The following is a 26,208-nucleotide window of genomic DNA, read 5'->3' on the forward strand; positions in this document are numbered from 1 at the left end:
TCATGGGAGAGGGAGTTCTTTCTGAAATGTTCTCCCATTTGTAACAGTACCACACTCCTGCTTCCCACCACCTTATTCGTTTCTTCTGAACAACTTCAAACAGTATCTTATCCCCTGTGATACTTAATTTTAAACATCAACTCAGCTAGACTCTAAGGCCCAGATATTTGGTCAAACATTATTCAAGATGTTTCTGTGAAGGTACAGAAATTTTTTAGATGAAATTAACTTTTAAATCATAGACTTTGAGTAAAACAAGTTGCTCTTCATAATGTGGGTGGGCCTCATCCAATCAGTCGAAGGCCTTAACAGAACAAAGACTGACCTCCATTAGCAGGAAGGAATTCTGCCAGTAGGTGGCCCTGGGACTCAAACTGCAACTCTTCCCTGAGCCTCCAGCTTGCCAGCCTACCCTGCAGACTTTTAACTTGCCAAGCCTCTACAGTCACATAGAAGAATCACCAATTATTCAAAATAAATATCTTTCTCTCTCCTTCTCTTGCTCTCACTCGTGCTCACACTCCCTCTGTATGTGTGAGATATATATATATATATATATATATATATGGATGTGTTTTATATGTACCATGTTTAACTCATTAGGATATTAAGTTATACCCTATTCCTTTGAACTTCTAACAGTACCCAGTTTCTGGGTTCAAGCCCAGCTCCACTACCCATTCACAGTGTGACCCTGGGCAAGTTACCTCTCTGTGCCTCAGTTTCCCCATACATAAAGTGGGGATAATAATATCCCTTCCAGGAGTTTGCTGTGAGAATTAAATGAGATAGTACATATAAAACACATAGTAAATTGTCTAGCACAGTGTTTTTCAAATAGTAGGTTTTTGACCCATTACTGAAATAAATTTAGTGGGTCTCACAACCATCATTTTTTTAAAAAGCATAAATTCATTAATGCTGAAAAGAATTATCAGAGGACATTAGACATACATAGGGTAAGTAGTGTCTCACCAAACTTCTTTTAGATATGTATGCACGCACGCACACACACACACACAACAGGTTACTGTCTAGATTTATTTCTTACAATGGGTCACATCAAAAACAAGTGTGAAAAGCCAGACTCCACCATATAATAAGTACTCAATAAAATTTGGTAGCATCATCATTATTATCTCACTCTAAAAGGCAATATAACTTTCTTTACTAGTATAATAAAAGAGAGCTGCTAATATTGGTGTCAATTCTACACCTTGTTTCCTGCAGTGCTGTTTAAGAGTCACTCCAGCTCCCTAAGTTAACTCTCTCTCCTCGAAGGACTCAGGCGGTCATTTAAATATTTTCTGACTCACAATGCTGGCCAAGGATTAGTGAGCCCCAGCCCAGCCCAGAACACATGAAATATGAGCAATTTGTTAAGAAAACCACTTGACTCCACAAGACTGCACAGGGCTTTTGTAAAATTAAAGCCATGCTGGAGAGAAACAGTTTTTCCACCCCCCTGGGAGATGTGTCATAGAGAGAGGTTACACAAGGTCAGCTAAGCTGCACCTTCTGAGACTAGAACCTCACTCAGCTCTGTAACACGCTTCCTTGTTTTGGGGTTGGGTTTTATCACTGTGTTTTTCCCCTAACTTTCCAGGTGCACATGCATGCACACACACCCCTCACTGAATAATGGAAATGAAATCCCTATGAACTATTCTAACAGCTTAGGTAATCTGTTAAACCAAAGGAGTTTAGATTTTGAAGATCTCAAAATAATTCTATTGCATATAAGTTTTTCCCCCTCCAGAAATGAACTAAAAACTCAGCCCAAATTTTTTTGAAACAACAGTGGTAACTCCATCCCCCTCAACACACACACATACACACACACATGCATTAGCACTGTTTTGTTTAAAATGGACCTCCTCATCCCAGCTGAGAGTAAGCTGAGGTGTGAGTGGATGTGCAGTTTCCAATGGAGTTCCCAGGTTGTTCCTTAAATTCAGAAATCCAGGTTCCTATTGATGCACATGTAGGTGCTTTGCTTTTTATTTCTTCTTCCATGAGAATACAATCTTGGACTTGTGCCAAAGCATTACCTCTGGAACATATAAGTGCATGTAGGGGTGTAAACTAATCTTTTAATGTGTGATAGTATTCCTTTCTTATTTTGATTCCATTCTTCAAACTATGATGGGGGGGGGGACAAAAGTTGCTTTAGCATCAAAACTCTCCCCTTAAATGAAATTCTACCTCTTTGCCCAATAGATCAAACAAATTAAAATGCAGCCTCACTCCAATGCCCTCCACCATTCCCTGGTACCTCCAGGGCTGTGGGGGTCCCTAGTTCTCACAACACTTCTCAAGGCATGGAGGCAGGGGAATATGGGAGGATCTTCAGGAATCTCCATCATGCCCTCAGAGTAAAGGGAAGCCAGGTCCGCCATATGCTCAGTCAGTGCCAGATGCACTTCCATTCCACAAATTCAGGCATTAAATATTTTATCCAAGGTCTTCAGCCTTAGATTAAACACTACACTATATTGTGTCACTATCTTCAACAAGGAAAAGAGATGCTGATGTTCCTGGATTTTTGTCTGTACAGCTTGAAGGATGGGCCTCTGAGTGTCTCTTCTGAAAACGATGACTGGGGGAGCTGAGTAAGGGATGCACTCAGTAAAAGTATTTCAGGACTGGACTTAATATCATTGAGATGGCAAAACCTCCCACTGACCTACAGACTCAATACAATCCCTGTCAAATTCTTAGCTGCCTTTTTTGCAGAAATTGACAAGTTGACCCTAAAATTCATATGGGGACCCAAAATAGCCAAAACAATCATGGAAAAGGACAAAGTGGAAAGATTCGTATTTCTCGATTTCAAAACTTACTACAAGGGTATAGTAATCAAGATAGTACCGACAATGATACTAGCACAAGGATAGACATACAGATCAATGGAATAGAAATGAGAATGCAGAAATAAACACATTTATGGCCTACTGATTTTTGACAAGGATGTCAAGACAATTCAATGGGAAGAATAGTCTTTTCAACAAATTGTGCAGGGTCAACAGGCTATCCGCATGCAAAAGAATGAAGCTGTAGTGGTCTACCTCACACCACACCTAAAAATTATGTATCAAAGACCTAAATGTAAGAGCTAAAACTATAAAATTCTTAGAAGGAAACTTAGGCATAAATCCTTATGATCTTGGGTTAGGCAAAGGTTTCTTAGATATGACACCAAAAGCACAAGCAATACAAGAAAAATAGATAAATTGGCTTCATCAAAATTAAAACCTTGGGCTTCAAAGGACACCATCCAGAAAGTGAAAAGACAACCCACAAAATGGGAGAAAATGTTGAAAAATCATGTATCTGATATGGGACTGAATCTAGAATATATAAAGAACCCTTACAACTCAATAGTAAAAACACAACCCAATCTTTTAAATAGGCAAAAGATCTGAATAGACATTTCTCCAAAGAAGATACACAAATGGCTGATAAGCATATTAAAAGATATTCAATCAACACAATATTGAAGGAGAACAAAGTTGGAGGACTGAGGCTACCCGACATCAAGATTTACTATAAAGCTACAGTGATCAAAACAGTGCAGTACCGGCAAAAGAATAAACAAATAAATCAATGGAACAGAACAGAGAGCCCAGAAATAGACCCTCATAAATACAGTCAATTGATCTCTGACAAAGGAGCAAAGGCAATGCAATGGAACAAAGATCATCTTTTCAACAAATGGTGTTGAAACAACAGCACATCCACATACAAAAAAAGAAAAAAAAAATCTAAACATAGACCTTACACCCTTCACAAAAATTAACTCAAAATGAATCACAGACGTAAATGTAAAATGCAAAAGTCTAAAACACCCAGAAGATAACATAGCAGAAAACCTAGAATACCTTGTGATGGTTATGCCTTTTTAGATCCAACACCAAAAACACAATCCATGAAAGAAATAATTGATAACCTGGACTTCATAAAATTAAAAATTTCTTCTTTGCAATAGATAATACCAAGAGAAATAGAAGATAAGTCACAGAGTGGGAGAAAGCATTTGTGAAAGACACATGTGATAAAGGACTGCTACACAAAATATACAAAGAGCTCCTAAAACTCAACAAGAAACAAACAACCTGAATCAAAAACGGCCCAGAGACCTTAACAGACACCTCACCAAAGAAGATATACACGTGGCAATATGAAAAGATGCTCCATATGATCATATGACAACAGGGAAACACAAATTAAAACAACAATGAGGATACCACTAAACACTTATGACAATGGCCAAAATACAAAACACTGACAACACCAAATGCTGACAAGCGTGTGGAGCAACAGGTGCTCTCATACACTGCTGGTAGGAATGCACAATGGTACAGCCACTTTGGAAGACAGTTTGGTGGTTTCTTAAAAAACTAAGCACTCGCTTACCATATGATCCAACAATCACACTCCCTGGTATTTACCCAAAAGAGCTGAAAACTTATGTCCACACAAAACTTCTGCAGGGCAGAAGTTGAGACACAGATGTAGAGAACAAACGTATGGACACCAAGCGGGGAAAGCCGCGGTGGGGTGGGGATGGTGGTGTGCTGAATTGGGCGATTGGGATTGACATGTATACACTGATGTGTATAAAATTGATGACTAATAAGAACCTGCTGTATAAAAAACAAAACAAATACTAAACTTTCATTGGGTTATTTGTATGGAAATATGTTAATATAAATGTTTCAGACATTACATGAAATTCCTAAAAATCTTATATGTTCTGGTATAACGTTATAAGTCATAATTCTAGTTATTACTTTAAAATGTATATCTCAAAAAAAACCCTGCACATAGATGTTTATAGCAGCTTTATTCATAATTTTCAAAACTTGGAAGCAACCAAGATGTCCTTCAGTAGGTGAATGGAAAAATAAACTGTGATATACCCAGACAATGGAATATCATTCAGTGCTAAAAAATGTGTCATCAAGCCATGAAAAGACATGGGGAACCTTAACTGCATATTACTAAGCGAAAGAAACCAAAATGAGAAGGCTACACACTGTATGATTCTAACTACATGACATTCTGGAAAAGGCAAAACTGTGGAGACAATAAAAAGATCAGTGGTTATGGTGGAGGGTGCAGGAAGGTATGCACAGGTAGAGCACAGAGGCTTTTCAGGGCAGTGAAATACTCTGTATGATATTATAATGAAGGATATATGTCATTGTACATTTATCCAAACCCACTGACAGCAGAAGACCAAGAGTGAGCCATTAGGTAAACTATAGAATTTAGATGATTATGATGTGCCAATGCAGGTTCATCCTTGGTGACAGATGTACCATTCTGGTGAGTGCTGTTGATAATGGTGGAGGCTATGCATGTGTGTGAGCAGGGAGTATAGGAGCAATCTCTGTACCTTCCTCTCAGTTTTATTATAAACCCAAACTGCTCTAAAAAATAAAGTTAAAAAAAGATATTTAACACCACTGACCATTAGGGAAATGAAAACCAAAACCACAATGAGATACCACTTCACGTGCACTAGAATGGCAATAACCAAAAAGATGGACAGTGCCAAGTGCTGCTGAGGGTGCGGAGTAATTGGAACCCTCATATACCACTAGTGGGACTGCAGAATGGTACAGCCACTACGGAAAACATTTGGCAATTCCTCAAAATGTTAAACATTGAGTTACCATCCGACCTGCAATTCCACTGCTGGGTATGTACCCAAGAGAAATGAAAACCTATTTCCATACAAATTTGTACACTCTTCCCTGGGGAAGGGGAGAGCCAGGGCAGGTAAAAAGAAGAGAGCATATGGACAGAGAAAGTGCTCTTGTACATATGGCTAAATGAAGAGAAAAAAAAAAAGGCTGGAGAAGAATACATACAAAATGAGCAATTAAGTTGGTTTTTAAAGATATACACAGGTACACACATCTGTACGTAAGAATGTGAGAGAAATACACAGCCAGCTTATCATAAATGTTCTTTCTGGATGCAAGCCTGGGATGAGGGAGGTGGAATTTCATTTTTTACTCTACAACTTCTGATTTGTTTGCATTTCCGTGTATTAAGGAATAATCAGAGTTTCCTATGCAAAAGAGCATTTCTTTTTCTAGCCAAAAGGGAAGGAAAGAGGGAAGAGGCCATTGGAGTGGGCAGTGAGGGAATCTGTGAAAGTGGACAAAAGCGAAAGAGCATTCCAAGTAGTGGGAACAGCAGAAGCAAAGATTTGAAAGTGGAAAAGCTTCTGGGGTATTTGGGGGATGTCAGGTTCAGCTCTGTTACAAGAGCCAGAGGATGACCTGGGATGCGTGTGGTAAAGATGAGTAGGAACGGTGAGTTGAAGCAGCCAAGTTCCAAGATGTCATATGCCCCTCAGGGACAGAGGGCCACGGGGACATGGGGTGGCCACTGTAAGCTGGGGCCTGGGGAGACTGCTGGGAGAGGATGGGGGGCTGTGGTTGGGCAAGAGGTCTTGGCAGTGGTTCACCCTGGCCTCTGTCTCACCATAAGCTGACCCCCAACTCCACTATCCAGATTTGGCCCCTAATAAGATCATCTCCAAAAAGAATAACACCCACGCCAGTGAAACCCCCAAATCTGAATGAAGAACTTCCAGTGTGTCTGAGCACACCTCTCCTATCAGGAGCACAAAGCAGTGATGGAGTGACCTGGGTCAATCCTTAGTCACCAGATGACGACCCTGGCCAGCCCCTCCTGCATGCAGGCTGTGACAGGGGTAAGCACTTTGCAAATATCTTCTCATTTCATCCTCAGAGCAGACCTGTGAGGTACAGGCAAGAACCACCCCCCTTTACAGATGAGCAAACAGGCTTGGAGAGGTTAGGCACCTTGTCCAAGGTCACTCCACTGAAAATGCTGGAGTGGAGACTGGAACACAGGACCCCAAATGCCATCTCTACAATTTCTATTTGCCTCAAAGCCGCTCAGTGTGCTGCTCCAGCTTCCAGGAAATATTACTGAGCTCAGAATTGGAGATGAATTCAAGGCTTGGGGTTCTATTGGCAGGAACAGCAAACCCAGATCCATAAATTTACCATATGCTGGCTGGAAGTGGAGGTGAGGTGTTGGGACAAGGAACCAAGTTGAACTGTTAAATAACTAGCTTGGTCTTTAGCTGGCTGAGCCAGGCAAGACACCAAGCTGCCTCCTCTATCCTCCAACTCTGGCCACGGGCCCCAGCCTCTCTTTCTGGAGCATTCTGGTTTTGACTTGGGTTCCATGTCTAGTTCTGCCCTGACTTTTGGTCCACCTTGGAAAAGTCAGGAGACACCTGGGAAATGAAGGCAATGACCTCCTCCAGCCTTGTTGTTCCATGGCCACCAGAAACCCTGGGGCATCCACATAACATCGCAACAAACCATCACTGAGCCAGGGACTGAGCATTTGGCCAGGAGCAGCCTTTGCCTCCCAGAGCTGACATTCCACAGGGATGTGCACAAAAGAGAGGCCTAACTAAGATATTTAAAACACCCATCTTGGGACTTCCCTGGTGGCACAGCACCTAAGAATCTGCCTTCCAATGCAGGGGACACAGGTTCGATCCCTGGTCCGGGAAGATCCCACATGCCGCAGAGCAACTAAGCCCGTGCGCCGCAACTACTGAGCCTGCGCTCTAGAGCCCACGAGCCACAACTACTGAAGCCCACAAGCCTAGAGCCCGTGCTCCGCAACAAGAGAAGCCCCCACAATGAGAAGCCTGCACACTGCAACGAAGAGTAGCCCCCGCTCGCCGCAACTAGAGAAGGCCCGCGTGCAGCAACGAAGACCAAATGTAGCCAAAAATAAATAAATTAATTAATTAAAAATAAATAAAACACCCATCTTTCTTTACATCACTGAGTAAATCTTCAGGGAAGATCCTCCTCACCTTCATCTTTCCCAATACAACTGACAAGAGGCCCAAGAAAACAAACAGTTGGCAAGTTATTCATCACTCCACACCACAATTGGGTGTGAAAAATGGGTTCTGAAAAATGGGTTCACTAAGATGGTCTGTGCCACAGGACAGTTGCAGAGATAATATGAAGATATTGGTGCTGAGCTCAGCAGCCCAAGGCAGAGCCATTCAGATCAACTGTCATTTACTGAAGGCTGCTATGTCAGTTCCTTTTCCACAGTATATTCCAACACACACACACACACACACACACACACACACACACACACACACACACACACACACACACTGCTATAACCAATGAGAATCTTGCATCAAGCCCCCTCGGCTCATGCTGAGTTGTCAAGGCAGCGGTTTCAGGAACATCATTACTCCAGGTCCCGCCCTCTAGAAAGGAAGGCACGAGCATTCTGGTCAACCAGGAGAGCACACAATGCTGAGCTCTTATTACTCCAGTCACCTGCTAGGATTTGGGGAGAAGGTGGGGGAGCTTCTGCCCACACTGCCTCAATTCCCCTCTCCCTTCTCCAGGGAGATAGACCATGTCCAGGGCTCAAGAGCTGACTGGCCACACCAGGGGCTTGACCACAACCTTGAGTTCCATGTGCATAGAATGGGCTTCCCCAAGACACCCACATGGCTCCTCCCTCTTTCAACTGGGTTTCTGCTCAAATGCTGCTTCCTCAGAGAGACCTTCCCTAACCTAAACCAACCCTGCCTCCATCCCAGCCACTCTGGACCCCCTTACCCAGCTTCACCTCCTTCATCACACGGATCACACTCCCTGACATTATATTATAGGTCTAGTTGTCTATTGTCCACCTCCATCACTGGGATGTGAACTCCTAAAGGGAGGAACGCTGTTGGTTTCCTTGACTGCTGTGTGGCCAGGCCAGAGCCCTCCCTCCATAAGTGATTCTTGAATACGTGAAGTAAATGAGCTGAGCTAAGTGGCTAAGGCACATGAAAAAACCAAAGCTTGCCACCAAACCTCTCCACAGTGGACCCGGCTCCACTCACCACACTGGTGACCTCCCACGCAGAAACGGACTCAATAAGTTAGAATCTTATATAAAAACATTTCGTTTTCACTCAAGTTTCAACTTGTATATGTGAGGTGATATGAATCAGGCAATATTTATACAAACCATGAAGACAATGTGTCCAAGGATGAATAAATTTTTTTTTTTTTTTTTGCCACACCTTGTGGCATGTGGGATCCTAGTTTGGACTGCTGGGGAAGTCCACCAAGGATTAATTTTTTAAAAATATATCTAGGGCCACAATTAATAAACCGATTAAGGAATGAACTGAAAAAATCCAGGGAAAGAACAAAAAAGTGAAAGAAACAGAGCTCCACACCCCATTGCCACCCACCCCTGCTGCCCAATGAGTTACAAGGGCCTGAACAATACAGATCTTGGCCTCGAAAGTTTCTAAACTACTGCAGTTTTCTTTGATGCCTCTTTGCCTCAGGCCCCCTCAGATGACATACAACTCAGTAGCACACTGAGTTCTGGTCAGGGGCTCAGGAACCTTGGTGATGGCAGAGAAGTAAAGGCAGCTTTCTGGGACGGATGGTGATGGATGAAAGGACGAGGATGCAACGTAGACCAGAAAAACTGGAGCAGAAGCACGCAGAAGCCTGGAGGCCACATCTCATCCTCATAAGAGGGGGTACGGGGACTATACCTGGTTCTCTGCACAGCACATCTTTCCTCCACAAGAATGGGCTCTCTCTGGAGGCAACGAGTTCCCTGTCACTGGAGGATTCAAGCCCAGGTTAAGCAATAACTAGGAAGAGGTGTTGTGGAGGTGGTTTAAACTGCCGGTTAAATTATGTGACCTCAAAGGTCACTGTAGCCTGGCGTTCCTGACTAATGGCCAGTTCCTTTGCATTTCACTACTCTTAAACCTCTCCAGACTCACCTTGCTTCTCTCAGCGGATACTCATTCGTTCTGTCACTCAGGGACATCTACTGAGCACCTACTGTTGCTAGGGGCCAGAGGTGAGCAGTGACCAGGGCAACACATCTACCCTCTTGGATTCTACATTCTTCTGGGTGAAGACAATAAACCCATAAACAGATACATGAGTAAGACCATTTCAGGTAAGCACCATGAGTAAAATACAATGGGGGAATGTGACAGAAACTGCGGGGCTGCTTTGGACTGAGTGGTCAGGGGAACCTTTTCTACAGAGGAGACATCTGAGCTATAGGGCAAGAAAGTGCCAGACATGAGAAGAAGTGGTGGAACAGTGTGCAGAGCAGAAGAAGAGCACGTGCAAAGGCCCTGAGAAGTCTCCTGACACACTGAGTTCAAATTCTCATGAACTGCATCCCATCCTAAAGGTCCCACCATAGGCCAACAGTCCCTACCCCCACCACCTGCCTTCTTTCCCCAAATGACTTCTTTATCAGATTTTCTCAAGTCAAGGCAGACCTGAATTTTCCACTGGAAGGTGTGCTCTGAGCAAGGGCACAAAGCAACATGTGTGCACCTCCACCTACAGGGGCAGAGGTAATGTTGACATCTCGACTCCATAAACTTGGGCCTGCCCTGTATAGGGAGCAAGAACTTGCATCTTCCCACCAGCGGTTCAGGGCCCACATTTGTGGGGTGTGGGCCTTTTGCAGAATATGATGAAAAGAGAACCCTCTGGAAAAATGTACACCTGTGCTCCAAGCATCTCACGTGTATTTCAGAAGAGCCGCAGGTTCAGAATGCCTGTCTGTGGTTACCACTGCCAGAAGAAAAAACTAAACTGGTGTGGCCCAGAGACACTCCACTGATGGAAGGGACAATCTGTTAGAGGTGAGTAAATGGAAGGGAGGAGACAAGATCAGGCCCTCGTACCCCTAAATAAACTCCCACATTCTCAGAGATTAGAGGATGTCAGCCTGTCAGGGGGACCAAGGCCTGAAGGAATTCTGGTGAAACCTTATCCACTCCACCCCAGCGAGGGAAACATCCAATAACACCCCAGAGCCTCCACAGAAGGTCCAAGACCCCATTTTCCAGGAGTGTCCTTGACAAAGGTCATCTCTAATCTCACATTCTGAGATACATTTTGCACAAGGCCGGTTAACCGTAAGAAGTGTTACTACAAAGTCCAAGTGTTTCTAGGCTGAAGGGGACACCGTGGTTACTGTGTAAATAATTCAGGTCATTAGCAGGGTAAGGGGAAGTGCCAAAAGCCTGCCCACCTACCTCACTGGGGAGCCCCATTAGACGTCAACCAAAATAAGAAGAAGAAGAACAGCTAACCAAGGTAGAACTTACCTTGTACCAGGCACTACATTAAAACTTTAATCTTACACAACCCTTTAAGGTTTGTACTATTATCATCTCCACTTTACAGGTGGGGAAATTGAGACACGGACAGGTGAAGTAAGTTGCCCAAGACTTCACAGCTAAGACGCAGACATAGCAGAACTCCTCTTCCACGCCCCAGGGTAGAAAGTGGTAACACCTGGGTAGTGCTTCTGCTCGTTCATCCACGACAGCTGACAACTACTGTCTGGCAGTTCTCGCATCCTCCCCCAGTGCTGCAGGCAAGCCTGCTTCAGGCATTAAATGGAGCAAGAGCCCTCTAGGAACAAGCCGCTCTGTTTCAGAAACGTTCAAGCCCATGATGAGGCCGCTGATAGTGCAAGCGCGGCTCTTCCCCGTGGCAAAGCCCCAGGGAACCCGACTTGGTAGAAACTACCACATTCAGAAAACACTCACCCGTCTCTGACCACGACGGACCGAAGTTCACCTTAACCCCTTGGTGTCCGCCTCCCCCGCCTCTCTCTCGGGATCCTCTGGCCGCGCAGTTTTAAAGACGCAGCTGCGAGCAGTACGGCTCGGGTGGGCCAGAAACCGCGGCCACCGCCCCGCGCGCCCAAAGCCGGGTTCTCAGCCGCGAAATGACCGCAGCCCTCCGAGCCCCGACCAGTAGCGCCCGAAGGGAAGCCACCCCTAGGAAAAGGGGCTGCGCCCCAGGACAGGTGGCACCTCGGGAACTTTCGCCCAAGAGTTACCAGAGGACCTAAGTCAGGGTCTCCGGCGCGAGCGGCAGCCGGTCCGGGCTGGTGGTGGCACCGCCTACCTAAGCCGCGCCCAGGCGCCCAGTGCGCCCCTGAGCGCTCAGGGTGCCCGGAGCCAGAGAGCGCACATCGCCCACTGCGGGCACAGGGATGGGGCGGGGACGACTTGGAGGTGGGGGTGGGGTCCCGCTCCGGCATGGTGGGTGAAGGTGGAGAGGAGCCTGCCGGGGAAAGTGTCCCGCTCCAGGGTGTCTAGAGGTGTCCAGACGGGGAAGGTCTAGCAGAGCAGCGGGGCTCCAGGCCAGCCGCCCACACTCACCTCGGCGCCCAGCACGGGCTCGACCGGCGGGGCTGCAGAGCGCACCGCGGCTACGATGGTGGCAGCGGCGGCTACGGGGGCGGTTCCCCGGGGCGGGGCGAGGCCGGGGGCGGAGAGGCCGAACCGGCCACGTGGGCGGGAGGCGGGCCGGGGACCCCAGCGGGCGCCCCAGCCCGGTGGCGGGGTACCCGGACGCAGTCAGGCTAGGCCGCTGCTCAGCACTCCCCTCCCCGTGTCCTGCCGGCGTCCCGCGGAAGGCTAGGAAGGGAGGAGGGGAGATCTGGCCCCCGGGACAGCCCCCAACACCTAGTTCGGAGAGAATTTACCGGGTCGGGGAAAGGGTGCACAGCCCAACCTCCCGCTCCCGCTTCCCCGGGGGTGGCTCGCGGGACCGGTGTCCGAGCGGGAGGGGACCGTGGCGACCCCCGAGCCGGGGGTAGCAGGGGCTGCCCTGGCGGGCAAGCCGGAGCCTGCGCTAAGAGCCCCAGCCCCGCCTACCAGGCTGACCTTGGGCGTGTCGGGTCCTGCCTAAGCCTCACTTTCCTCGACTGTGGGGGTGAGATTGAGGACGAATCCCCGAGCGCCCAGCAGGTTCTCAGGAAACGCCAGCTTGTGGGCAGACGCTGAGCTTGAAAAGGCAGCAGCCAGCTGTGGCCTGGGTCTTCCGTGCTGAAATAAACATGGCAGTCTAAATACTAAGAGTATTTTCTGTATTCATTCATTCTTTCATTCAACAGATAACTCCTACAGTCCTCAGAACCCCATAAAATCAGGAATAAAAAATGCCCTGCACACTAGTTATGGGCTTTTATGAAAGTATAAACCGTGATGATAAAAATAAAAAATTCATCAGGGGCTTCCCTGGTGGTGCAGTGGTTGAAAATCTGCCTGCCAATGCAGGGGACACGGGTTTGAGCCCTGGTCTGGGAAGATCCCACATGCCGCGGAGCAACGAGGCCCGTGAGCCACAACTACTGAGCCTGCGCGTCTGGAGCCTGTGCTCCGCAACAAGAGAGGCCGCGACAGTGAGAGGCCCGCGCACCGCGATGAAGAGTGGCCCCCACTCGCCGCAACTAGAGAAAGCCCTCGCACAGAGGCGAAGACCCAACACAGCCAAAAATAAATAAATAAATTTATAAAAAAAAAATTCATCAATTGCTTTCACGTGGCAGGCGTGCATTTTAGGTGCTTGATCTACTTTAACGTTCACAGCAGCCTTGTGAGGTGTAGGGGTTGTATGGGCCCACTTCTCAGGAACTGAAGCTTAGAAAGGTGAAAGTGAAGCCAGCCCCCAGGTAAGAGGAGAGAGCATCAGCTCAAGGGCTAAGGCTCTCGGTAGGTGTACCCTCCAGTAAGTGAGTGGACCAGGCTCTGAGTGGACCTCCTCAACTCTCTCCATGGGGTGAGCTCTAACCCCCACCCCCTCATTCCACCTCACAGGAAGAGGCGGGATGTCGAGGGCTTCCTGTGAGGGACTTGTCCTGGCAGCAGCCGCTGGCATGTAAGTCCCCCAGCCCGGGCCCCTGTGACCAGCACGAGGAGTTCAGACCTTGCTCTGGCACAGGTGAGACTTTCTTCATTGCAACCCCTGTCTCTCCTTGCAGGCACTCATAGTGCTGGCTCGCCTCTTCCTAGCCCACAGCCCACCTTTGGGGCCGGATCCAACAGCTGCAACTTCATTCCACTACACCTTGATCCCAAACCCAGTGCCTCATGATCCATCCCTTTCCTGTTCAAGGATCACACACCCTCCCCAGTACTCCCACTTCCAAGGGCAAAACCTATATCCAGATCTCCCAAACCCTTTTGTTATTCTCCCTTCTCCACACCATGGAAGATCCCTTGCTACAGCCAGCCAGGTTTATTAAATAATAATAAAGGGCTTCCACTCCCTCAGCAACCCAGAGCTCGGCAGGCACTTCCAACCCACAAGTCGACACCTGCTATTCTACCCAGGCAACCTTGTCAGAGGTAAAAGTTATATTTCCATTAGACTCCATTTAATGATTTGAGCGTCTGCTACATGCCACACAATATGCCAGACTGTGAAGAACAGCAGTGACTCTGTACAATATAGACATAGTCCCTGACCCCATGGAGCTCACAGCTGATGTGGGAACAGTCAGACCCATCACTCGGTAGGTTAGGGAGCAGGATGTGGTGAGAGACACACAAGGGAAGTGCTGGCCCAGATTCGAGCATAGAGACGCTTCGTGTGGGATCTGGGTTGGAGAGGACAGGAGACATGGAAGCCCAGAGGTGGGAGAGCACAGGGCACACTTCTGGAAGTCCATGGAGAGGGGCTGGTGGGGGGAGAACAAGGCTGGAGGGGCCTTGGTGGCCAAGATGAGACACTAAACCTTTACCACTGGAAGTTTCAGGCAGAGGTGATGGGTTTGCACCAGCTGCTGAGTGAGGAATGGATGTAGTGGGTGAAAGTCTCCTGGACACAGCAAAGGCAACATGCATTTTTATTATTACTAGGGGCAAACTCCTCTATTTCCTCTGTTTTACAATTCAGGGTTTCCGGAAATTAGAACAGATCTGCAAGGATATGCAGACTAGAAACAAATCAATGTAATCCCACAAGGGTTTATATGCACTGCACCATCCCCCGCCCCACTCATGCAAGGGGGAGGGTAGGGAGGACTTGGTTCTTGGACTCAAGTTAGGAGACTGTTGGACGAAGAGATGATACATCCAAAGGGAGTCCTTTGGTGGGGAGTGTAGAGGAAATAGGCAGGAAATGTGGGTCACTATCCATGGAGTTTGGAAACTGGTGGAGAGGCCAGAAGACACTGATGACCAGCCACCTTTTCTCCTTGAAACAGTTCATGAGCACCCATTCTTGAATTCAGCTCCACCTCCCCTAACTCTGCAAGAGAGGGTAGAATAGGACCAGAGCTGTCACCTCACTGAGTCATCAATTGGGAAAGCTGGGGTGTCTACTGGGGTCCCCACATGGATGAGGGAGTGACGAGCTATAACTGATGACAGGCAGCAAAGCCATGGTGAGGGGCTGCGACGAGGCACCAGGCAGCACAGTCGGGGAAAGCAATCTCTTGAGAAGGCACGACCAAGGGCAAGGACAACAGCAATGGAGAGACACTGAAACCAGCAACACGGGCCATCGAGTGCCCACTGGGTAACTTTAACACTCGTTGTTGTGTAAGGTCATACATTTAAACCCCTCTGTTGACATAATACCACTCGTACAACAATGCTCAGAGAGGTATAAAGAATAAGATAAAACCCAACCACAATCACACCACCCAGCCTTTCCCTTGTCATAAAATATTCTTCTACAGCGTGATTGTTATGAGCCGCTTGGTCTGTGGTATGAATGTGCTTCTTCTTATCATCAGTCCCAAATGGTACTTGGTTTGTTCCTCATTCCTCAGTATCAGAAATAATGCTTGGTGATGAAAATCTATGCACAATTAACTTTGATGCACATTTCTGGTTACTTCCTAAAGAGAAGATGCTAGAAGTGGAATTACTGGAAGGCACATTAAAGTCTTCTGCCCGTAGCAATGTACAGATGCCACCCCCCTCCTTTTTTTTTGCCTTTTGCTTTTGAAAGGTGTGGAGCATCCATTTGATGAAGCAACACTAACCTTCTTCCCCAGGGGATGGTGACACCTGTGCAAGAATTAAGGTGTTGATCTCATTGTTCAGACCTAAGCAATGCTCTGCAAGCACTTAATAAAAGACTCCTTTGAAAGCAAGTCCTTTCTGCTCTCATAATCTGGGTTAGAGGAAAACCTGAGAGGCAAGGCTGAGAGGATAAAGGCTCCATCTGCTTTATCCTCACAACCACCCCATAAGGCAGGTGCATTTTTACCCCCATTTGACAGATGAGGAAACTGAGGACTGGGGAGATGAGGTGACTTGCCCCGGTGACTGATCAGTGGTAGGGCTGGGGTCCCAAGCTGGTTAAAGAAGTAGAATCCAAGTCCAACCTAGGTGGAAGGCTTAGGCAATGGGCACAGCCTGCCCTCAAGGAGCAGTCGTACTAGTGAGCAAGAGGGTCTGGCACATAATCACAGGAGCTGTTCCGGAAGGCATGTGACAGGACTTGGACTAGGGTGGACAGTGGTCAAGGAAGGTTTGACTGCAAAGGAGGGCTGGAGACCTGACCTAGAGAGGGAGAAGAAACAGGCAGAAGAAACAGCCTGGGGGAAATGACCCAGGGCAGGACTACACGAGTGAGGAACTTCAAATTCTGCTGTGGCTATAGAGAAGAAAGAGACACACAGAGAAAAGAGGTTGGCAAGGGCCCAGGTAATAACTTTGCGGTTTCCCTCCAGGGCTATTGGCAGTTTCAAGCAGGGAGTGACAGCTGATCAAGTAGCCATCTCCTGTGAGGGTCACAGCCCATTGCCCTGCAGAACTGAGTCCTCCAGGAGACAGGAGCTCCACTCCCATCACCCAGCCAATCTGCTACCTACACCAGGGCGGAGGGAGACATTTAGGGGATCACACTTTGTAACTGTACACCCTTAACCTGCCCCAGGTGGCCACATCCCCAAAGGCAGGGGTGCTCACTGGGTACTAGGCTCTGTGCCCAGAACTCTACTTGGCTTCACATTCAAGCCTCACATCAACCCGATTAGGTACTGAGATTACTTATTTCCCAGATGTGGAAACTAATCAGGTCCTAATCAGGTCAAACTAAGTCCTCATCAGGTCAAGTGACCCACTCAGGGTCACACAGAAAGTAGCCGACTGAGATCTAAGTTCAGGGTGCCTGAGACCAAAGCCCTGCTTTAATCACAATGATTTAAAAAAATCTTGCCAATAATAATGCACGTTTATACACACGTGTGCAGGATTTTCAAGTACATCAAACTTCAGGTACACTAACCAAAGGCACGACCTGCTTGTATTTGCGTTCTGTCACCAGGCGTGCTTCGGCCTTTCTTTGCTGTGAGTTCTCCCTGGCCTGGCCTTGCCTGGCCTGGTGGGAAACGTCTATGGTTTGTCTGGAAGCTGACACCTGCCCACTCCCTGGAATGTTTCTGACCAGCAAGAGCAGGAAAGACCAGGAAGAGCCGTCCTCATCCTGGAGGACCATGACTTTATCTCTGCCCCCCCTCCAGCTTCTAAAACGTGGAAAATTCCCCTGAGCACGAATTGATAGTCACTTAGAGAAACAATCCCTGCTTTTGTTCACATCCAGAGCAGGGCGTGGTCATCTGGCACAGGGACCTTGAAGCAGCAAGTTCAGAAAAATGTCTGTCTCTATAGGGGCTGAAAGATGACCAGGGAAAATGGAGCCTGGTAAATGGGACATTAGCAGATCTGAGTACACAGTCAACTGTCACAGGCTCTGTACAGTCAACTATTAAGAAGCCCAGGGTTCCTGCCTAACTTTAATTTTGCTAGGAACACCTCCCCCTCCCCAAGCCCCATCCCTTCCTCCCAAAACAGTCAGATGCAGACACACCCTCTTCTCTTAGGGGAAAGAGATGATTTAACTTCACATCTGACAAAATCCCTGGGCTGAAGCGCCTATCAACAGGGAATTGTCTCCCACCCATGTCCATATGGCTCCCAAATAGTCCAAGACCTGCTCTTCCACAAAATGAATAATAGCCACTATTTACCATGTGTCTAGCACTTGCCAAGCATGGCCATGGGTGCTTTATACATCCCAGCTCATTTAAGCTTCACAATAACCCAATGTGGTGGGTATTAGTCCCACCTTACAGATGAAAAAACTGAGACTCAGAGCAATTAGGTGATTTGCCCACAGTTCCATACTTAGAAAGAGGTGGAGTTAAGACGGCAGGGATCATGTATATCTTATTCATTACTGTGTCCCCAGTACACTCTTTAGGCTCTCAAATACAGTAAATATTGTCAAAAGATTTTATCACCTATAAATGTGAAAGATGGTGTAAAACCCCTCCAGAAAAGAGGCCAGGGAGCCAAGCCCACTGATCTTGCATTATTTTTCCTTAATCTCAAAGACGAGATTTAAATTTTATCTTATTGCAAAAGGCCTTACCCCATGTTTGTATCCTTCCCTCCCTCCATTGCATCCTCTATCTATCCTATTCTTGGACCACTTCTGATTCTGTTCCTGTAGACAGAGAGGACAGGGTATGCTGGGGGTAGGGGTAGAAAACAGGTATTTATTAAGGACTCACTATGCTTAAGACAGTGAAGGTATAATTTATGTCTCCCTCCTCATCCACCTGCTTAGCTTATTGCCTGTAGTCTCTTATTCAACTAAACCAAAATTAAAAATGTTTTCTAACTAAAGCCTGCAAGGGGAAGCTGGTCTTTGCTACCCCTAAAGTTTGCATTTCTAAAACAAAGTAAATAAAACCAGCGGTGAGGTCCCAGAAATGTTGACAATTATAAGAACCCTAAACAGCTGCAAAAACGGACTCTGCTTTCTAATACCATGGTAAAAATTAGGGCTTCTTGTGCTATCCAAAGAGGATTATTTTTCCCCACTAACAGAAAAGAGGAATTCACTTACTGCAGTATCTGCCTAATGAGATTCTTCCAATGGAGTCCTTTTAGATCCATCTGCTTAACCTCTAAACCAGATTTACTCTCAGTATTTGGATTGAGGAGGAAACCAATTCACTGTAACTTGCTACTCAAGGTTCGTTCTTCTCCTTATAAATTATGTTGAGAAACGGTACAGCCCATTGATTAGGAGTAAGGATGATTCATTCAATCAGACGTATGAGTCCCAGTGCTGCTGACTTCTTCCTTGTGCCCTCGGCAAAGCTACCCAATTCTGGGCCTCAGAATCTCAAAAATGAGACCCCAAAGTTGATGTACACCAAGAATTTAACTTACAGAGCATTGGGCGCACAGGAGATGAGAGAACTTCTGTCGGAAGAATGAACAGGCACCTTCTTCTTTCTGAATGACAGGAAATTTGTGGCTCCCAAATTTCAGTGTCCATCAACTTCTTTTCAAATTTCAAATTTCTGCAAAGAAAGTCCATTGTTCTGAGAGTCAAATGTCTCCTTGAGGTAAGTATCCCTGTCCCTGCTCCAGACGCCATGGAGACAACAGGCACCTGCCCAATGGAGGGGGAGGTAAATGGTCAAGGGCAGCAGGTTCATTTTCTCTAAAGTACAAGACAGACCAGCCACCCTGGCCTCCTCACCCTGCATAATCTCTCTCCTTCTCAGAGGGAGAGCCCACAGAAAATTGTGCTAGGAATCCCAGCTATTCAGGAAATAGGAAACACGATCTAGAAAAATGAGCCACCACAATCTTAAAACATTTTATTTGATTCAGAAATTCTACGGTACAAAAACATTTTACAAATGTCAGCTGTGGTCTACTATTTACAGAGTTATGTACAAATCAAATAAGATGATAACATTTTCAATGTAAAAATATAGCATACTGCTACAGTCTGCCAGTCAGTGCTCACTATTCCACCAAACCTCACAAAAGAGAAACTTAAAGATGAAACACAGACAATGGCAATAACCACTGTTCCACAGGCTTTCCCCCCAGAACATAGTAACAGGGAGCTTCTGCAGCGAAAAACAAAACAGAACAAACCAACAGTGAAAATAGAAGTTACCTACTCTCTAAATGAATACATTTGGTTTTTACAAAAGTTTTTGCTCTCTCCAAACTCACTACATTTTTTTCTTAAGACAGAAAAAAGATGCTTGTTAAAAATAACATACGATTACACATTAGCATCATCCAATTGTAACTTTTTGTCTAATGACTGGAGCAGCCAACTTTGTCTATGTCACATACAAACAGAAGATAGCTTCTTTGATCTTCTCAACTGAAATTGTCTTTGATAAAGCATCACATATGCAGTCATAATGGTTTGCTTTTGTCAGACTTCTGCTTGTGCAAACCACAGTGCTTGGTCAATTCAGAGCTATGGCTCCAGCCCTTTAGAAATGGAAAAGCTCTTTGAGGAGTCTGTGGTCCTCGCTGAATTTTGGAGAGGAGCCGAAGAGCAGGAGGGAAGACAACTGACCAAAATTCCCAAGAGGTCCTCACTCGACCTCTTAGTAAATTAGCCCTTAGCAACTGCTATTTCACCTGTGGCTAATCTGAAGTCTGCACCATTTAATAATACTGTGAGTCATGAATTAAAGGTAATGTCTAGAGATACATAAAAATAGAATCCAAAATTGGAAGTGAGGGGTGGTTGCCACTCAGAAGGTAAGAGCTGGTCTTGAAGAGTATCTTGAAGAAGCTCAGGAATGACATTAGACACATCAGGAATAAGCACCAAGTGTTTGAACACAAAAGGGGAAAAAACCCCATATATGATAGAAGACTACTGCCAAGAAAAAAAATTGTGGTAATCAACTCACAAAATGAATTTAGGTGATATACCATTTTTTAAAAGTGCCTTTGTATTTTTAAGTAGTAAGAGAAGCAGGGTACATAAGAATTTCTCTGTTAATCCCCATCCTGAGCTTGGCCTTCACAAGGCACCAATGTGAATAAGGCACCACCTTCTATTTCGGCAACTAAACTGAGTGTGAAGCTGAGAAACAGAAGAGCAGTGAAAATTATTAAGCCCTTGGAAAACAAGAGCTGTGAGGAATGAGTAGGGGTGGGATTATTTATCACTGAAATAAAAACACCAGAGCGATGACTTCACTGTCGTTTTCAAATACACGGAAGGTGACCAGCTGTTCTTTTTCCACTACATGCTGAACAAAAGAAGGCTGGTTTGAATTTCTATAAGGAAGATGTACAAAGAACTATCTGATCAGCAGGGTAGGTTACAGACTCTCCTTCACTGAAAATCCAGAATCCCATCCACAGCCACATGTCTGAAATAATTCATGCACAGCTCTGTCTGACACCAGGGGGGTACATGCCAGATAATTCAAACTTTCTCTCACCCACAAAGCTCTGAAATCGGAATCAAAGCTATTGGCTTACAATCAGACTTCCTTTTATTTTCACCCTGGCCCTGGAAAGGAGGTGATATAGCAAGGATGACCCAACACCCATAAGGACTCCTAACTGATATCTCCATATACAGTTGCACACCTCCAAAACAGATCAATTCACAGATCATTTAAAACAGAAGACAAAGCATACCTGGCTCTAGTGGACACTCAGGATTCCTTGCCCTACCTTCACAATGCCTGCTTTCCTTATTAGGTCTTGGCTTAAGCTCAGAATTACACATCATCTAAAACAGTGATTTAAGCCAAGAGCTAAAACTATAAATAAGGTCCTTCAGGTTGTGGAGTTTAAATGAAATTGCTCCAAGTGTCATATTTTTTAAATTGGGAGAACACAAATCTGATTTTGAAATTAACAACTGGCTTGCCTTTTTCTTAAGACATCATGAAGTGTGAAGAAGCAATCAAAAGATTTCAAATATATTCACAATCATATCAAATTTCTTTAGGGGAGCAATGGGTAAAAAAAGCCATCTAGCTCCTGGCTGCATTTAGCAAGAGCATTTTCTGGTGGCACCAGACATCTGTAATTATCATGGATGCCTTTCTTTTCAAATCTTTTAAGTAGAGGGGGCAAACTGACAGCTAGTGGGCCAAATCAGGTCCACCCATCTGTCCCGTTGGGCCTGAATTCAATTTAAATTTTTTTTTTAATTTAGTTGCCAATACTAAAAAAAAATCAGGATTTTTCATATAAACATCCAGATTCTCAGGTTCTCTTGAAAAATGGGACAATCAGGAAACACTGCATGGTCACAACTGACTGGACTGGCTGCTCCCTGCAGGTGGGACAGAGGGTGTCCATCTGCCACAGTCCCCACTATGCCCTATTGTCTCTCTGACACTGAGAGAGCATGTCACTGCCATTTATCATCACACCTTATTTATCATTACACTTGCTACAGTGGGGCCCCCTGAAGGAACAGCACCTGTTAAATAAGAGCAGCACTCTTTACCAACAATATAAAAAAGAAAAGGCTAATAATCTTCTCATTGGCATTGTCCACCTCCCTCCAATAAAGAGCCAAAGAGCCAAATTAGTGTTGAGGTGGTTGGGGACTGCAGGGTTTTCTCTCTTTAGGGAGGAAAGTGCGACATTTCTTCTCCGGGAATAAAATAGCCTTTTCCATCCTTTGTCTCTTTTAAAGGAAAAGATACTCAACTCTGAAAAAAGGAAAAGTCCTGAAAATCACATAACCCCACAACTTTGGGGGGACAGTTTTCCTGTTTATTTGCGCTTAAATGAGGTAACCTGAGACTAGGGTTTTTTAAAAATGACACTAGTAGCTATAAAGTAGCACGACTAAATTTTGACAAACATACATGAACTTAAATTACTATATATTGATTCCAACGATGTCATCATTGCCTAGGACATTTTTTGAACTTCTGATCTGGGACTGTCCTCAGTTATTATTAATATGTCAATCAAAAACTCTGTCTGATGACTTATTGCCCCATCTCATTTTGGGCTCAAAATACTATTACCTGGCTGGGTCACCCGCCTAAGTACCTGGGCCTGGACCTGAATGACTTCTCATTCTCTCTGGAGAGCAATATGCCTCAAAGGCCCAGGACTCAGCCCTCTAGAGGACTCCTGCCCCAGTATGACTGGGCTGGGCCCATCCAGGTAGTCCCTGTTGCTTGTAGCTGACCTGAGAGAAGAACACACCTTTTCCTGGGCTTTCACCTCCCTGGTCACTCTCTTAGCAAAGCTGACTGTGTCAAATGCTAATGTGTCAGATGCGTCAGATGTGTAGGGCGTTGGTGAGTTAAGATAAACAACTAGCTCCCTAACTTCAACTACCTGCACTGGTCTCCTGTACAGAGGACACCATCAGAGCCACAGAGCCTTTTACTCTCAGGATGAAGGCCTTTCATTGAGATCATCCCTATATTCTAGTTCTTGTTTCCCCAATGTCTAAAAGTCTGTGACTTGGCAGAACCTTTATCTGAATTCTGTCCTATCATTTTCACTGTCCACTCCATTTGTTGAGTCAAAAATGCAGCTCTGCTTAAAATAAATGTTTTATTCCCGGCATGAGACGGGGAGGGTTAAAAAAAAAAAAGTGAAACTAATATGGCAAAACTGGGAAGTTGAACTCCTCAACTATTCAGAGTTGGGCATTCATACTGTCGTTTCAATACTTGGTAAAATAGAGTTTGATTCTGCTGAACATCACAATCATTCGTATTTCAAAATAAGTACTCAAACCCTAAATCCAAACTAAAGCATCACCTGATTTTTGGACTATCACAATTTTCCCTTCTATTTTCATAATAAGTGAGTTTATTTAGCAAGCTCTCTGCCCTCGCTCATGGAGCCCAGTTGATGTTTCCTCTCCAGTCCTCCACGCTGTCCCTGGGGCCACCTTCTCAGAGATGCCTCCTTTCATGTGCAAAGTTGAGTATCTATCCTAAGGCAGCACCTAATGGTTCCTTTAGGGCATGCACCATTTCTTGGCTTCAACAAGAAATCACTCTGAAAATGTTCCAAAGTGAATTTTCGTACAGTAATAGGACTGACCAATCTCCTTCACAGAACATAGGCCAACAATGGAATGGCAGGACAGTCACGTGTGGGCAGGAGCTCTGTGCTCATCTCAGATTCCACGGTGACAACATGGAACATCTCTTCTCCAACAAGATGCCTGGTTTTATGGGGGAGACAGTTCTGCAGCCCACTTGTCTCTCCCTCAGAGCAGCTGCAGGAAACTTGATGCCAGAGAACAGACAAGCACGTTCTTCTCCCAAGAAGCTGCCAGCTGCCTTTACAGAGCAGGGAGTGTGGCATTTGCATCAAAGATAAACACAAACCTCTTCTTTCCATCAGGGGCACAAACCTTCCCTTCCCCACCTGCTGGGCATGAGCCTGGAAGGAAAAGTCCTGCCCTCCCTACTTCCCACCCCACCTTGGGATGTTTCTCAGTGTCCCCGCTTAACATTGGTCCTATTTGGTGAAGCAGTGAAAACCAGGGTCCCTGATAGGGGTGCTGAGAAAACAGGGTGCCAAAATCCAGCAGCATCTATGAAGAAGGTGGAAAAAGACACTCACTCCCCCTCAAGGTCATGGGGAGGAGGAGGGAACAAGTATTTTCCCTTTGGAAACAAAAATTCTGTACAGAAGTCATTCATAAAAACAGAACATTTACTTCTCCTTTTTAAAGCAAATTCTTTCCTCTTAAGTTCTCAATACCTATTTTTGGCAGAATGGAGCACAAGAGACAAATCTTTCATTGGGTAAGTACAACAAAAACAAAGTGAAACCTGATTCACAGGCTGGGCTGTGGGGGGAGTACTTCAAGATTCAAGAATTTAATGATTTCAGGCCCCATGTCTTCCAAAGATGGTACTCAAAGAGCACTCTCATCTTTGTAACAATCCCTTCCTTTTCACCTTCTTAAAAAGAGGTTTGTCGTTAGTCAAAACAAGTTCAGCAGATTAAGTGACTACCACCTCCACCTACTGCCGTATGTCAGCGGATTCTGATCCCTAACATTCCGGACACAGCTTTAGACCAGAGGCCAACCAAAGCAAAAATTACAACTTCCAGTAATACAGCCCAGTTGGGTATCAGTCTCTTAAAAATAAACTTCCAGGCACCAACATCTGAGATTCAGCACAGTAAATATAACCACGGGAAACCTCACAGGGAGATCTGGCCCCTCCATGATGCCTATTCAGATCAAGATGCGGCCCTGGTGCCTTCTGCACATTAACCAACCCATCTCAGAAAGAACGGTCTAGATGGTCAGCCTGGCCCTGCGGCTCCCTCCTCAGCCAGATATGCCATCCGCTAATACATAAAAACTCATTTTTATGAAAGGTGATTGAATATTCAGTCACCTTCTTGACCTTTGACTCAGAGCTTTTTTAACACCCATGGCATTGTAAATGGTATCATAAATTCCACATCAAAAATGGAAAAGAACATCATCTATAACAACATGGATTCGAGACAGACTGGCACTTGATCTCCGTGGCTGTAGTGGCATCAAAAGTGCTTTTTCCACAAAGCATTTCAAATCAAAGTAGCCAACAGTGAATAGGCAAAGTTTGCACAGATAAATTAAGTCTGAACAATCAGTGTGGGTATTTTCCTGTTTCTCTTTACATGTTTCCTCCCTACCTCTCAGAATTGGCTCTAATCCAGTCTGACCCAACATGGCAAGCTGCCGTCAGGCATAATGGACATGCCTTTCAGAGCTCCACATGGTTTCAGAAAACTGGAGACTGCCAATATACCTGGTAGAGAAGAGAGGCAAGGACAGCAAGTACTGACCAGAATTTCATTCTGAATATCCTTGTAAGAGACCTCAGCTCCAAGTGGGCCACATACCCAGAGAGACGAGCTGGGGAACCAGAGTGAGGCGGCAGCTAAAGTGGCAATGCTTAGACTCTTCGTTTTGTTACAAAGGAGCGACCGCGTGGAGTTCACCAGTGTAGCTGCAGCAACCAGGTTCTGCTTTGCATGCCCCAGAGGCGAGGAGCTTGGAAGGAAGGGCGGGAGGGTCCTCCTCACCTAAGAAAAGAAGAGAGGGCAGAACCACACGTCATTGCACTTCAGTGGGCTGGACGCTCAGGCCAGAACGAAGCTGGATCTGGGTTTGAACCACACACTTTGTACAAGTGAGGCAGGCATCCCAGTCAGCTCAAGACTGGGCATTCTCTCTGCCTGCTAATGCAGGGGACACAGGTTCGAGCCCTGGTCTGGGAGGATCCCACATGCCGCGGAGTGGCTGGGCCCGTGAGCCACAACTACTGAGCCTGCGCGTCTGGAGCCTGTGCTCCGCAACGGGAGAGGCCACGATAGTGAGAGGCCCGCACACCGCGATGAAGAGTGGCCCCCGCTTGTCGCAACTAGAGAAAGCCCTCGCACAGAAACGAAGACCCAACAACAAATTAATTAATTAATTAATTAAAAAAAAAAAAAAAGACTGGGCATTCTCATCCTGCTAACAGGTTCTAGTTCCCTTAGCTGAGGATCCAGGGTTTGCATGCATG

General features: G+C 45.8%; 3 protein-coding genes across 9 annotated transcripts in view; 1 reads left to right on the forward strand and 2 right to left on the reverse strand.

Moving 5' to 3' along the window:
- ARHGEF3 (Rho guanine nucleotide exchange factor 3) overlaps nucleotides 1-12,381 on the reverse strand; it is a 308,586-nt gene extending 296,205 nt beyond the window's left edge. Inside the window, exon 1 of one of the 2 annotated variants that reach the window (XM_082412280.1) lies at nucleotides 12,269-12,381. The gene's annotated coding sequence lies outside the window, so the exon portion shown is untranslated. Of the gene's footprint in view, nucleotides 1-11,647; nucleotides 11,941-12,268 lie in introns of those variants that run through there. The other variant, XM_082412281.1, reaches the window with a different exon arrangement.
- On the forward strand, nucleotides 1,154-8,212 carry SPATA12 (spermatogenesis associated 12; the record flags this gene model as incomplete). Its single annotated transcript, XM_082415027.1, is given in 3 exon segments — nucleotides 1,154-7,261; nucleotides 7,264-7,383; nucleotides 8,046-8,212. Coding segments are annotated over 3 exon segments (312 nt in total). The 5' UTR covers nucleotides 1,154-7,236.
- Nucleotides 12,382-19,512: 7,131 nt separating the features above from the next.
- The window catches only part of IL17RD (interleukin 17 receptor D), a 67,298-nt gene continuing 60,602 nt past the window's right edge, over nucleotides 19,513-26,208 (reverse strand). For all 6 annotated transcript variants that reach the window (XM_082412230.1, XM_082412229.1, XM_082412231.1 and 3 more), the window contains one exon: nucleotides 19,513-25,726. In XM_082412230.1, the coding sequence (XP_082268356.1) occupies nucleotides 25,614-25,726 (113 nt within the window). In that variant the 3' untranslated portion in view covers nucleotides 19,513-25,613. The remainder of the gene's footprint in view (nucleotides 25,727-26,208) is intronic.

Source organism: Balaenoptera physalus (assembly GCF_965194825.1).
Source record: "Balaenoptera physalus genome assembly, chromosome: 11".
Classification (NCBI taxonomy): domain Eukaryota; kingdom Metazoa; phylum Chordata; class Mammalia; order Artiodactyla; family Balaenopteridae; genus Balaenoptera; species Balaenoptera physalus.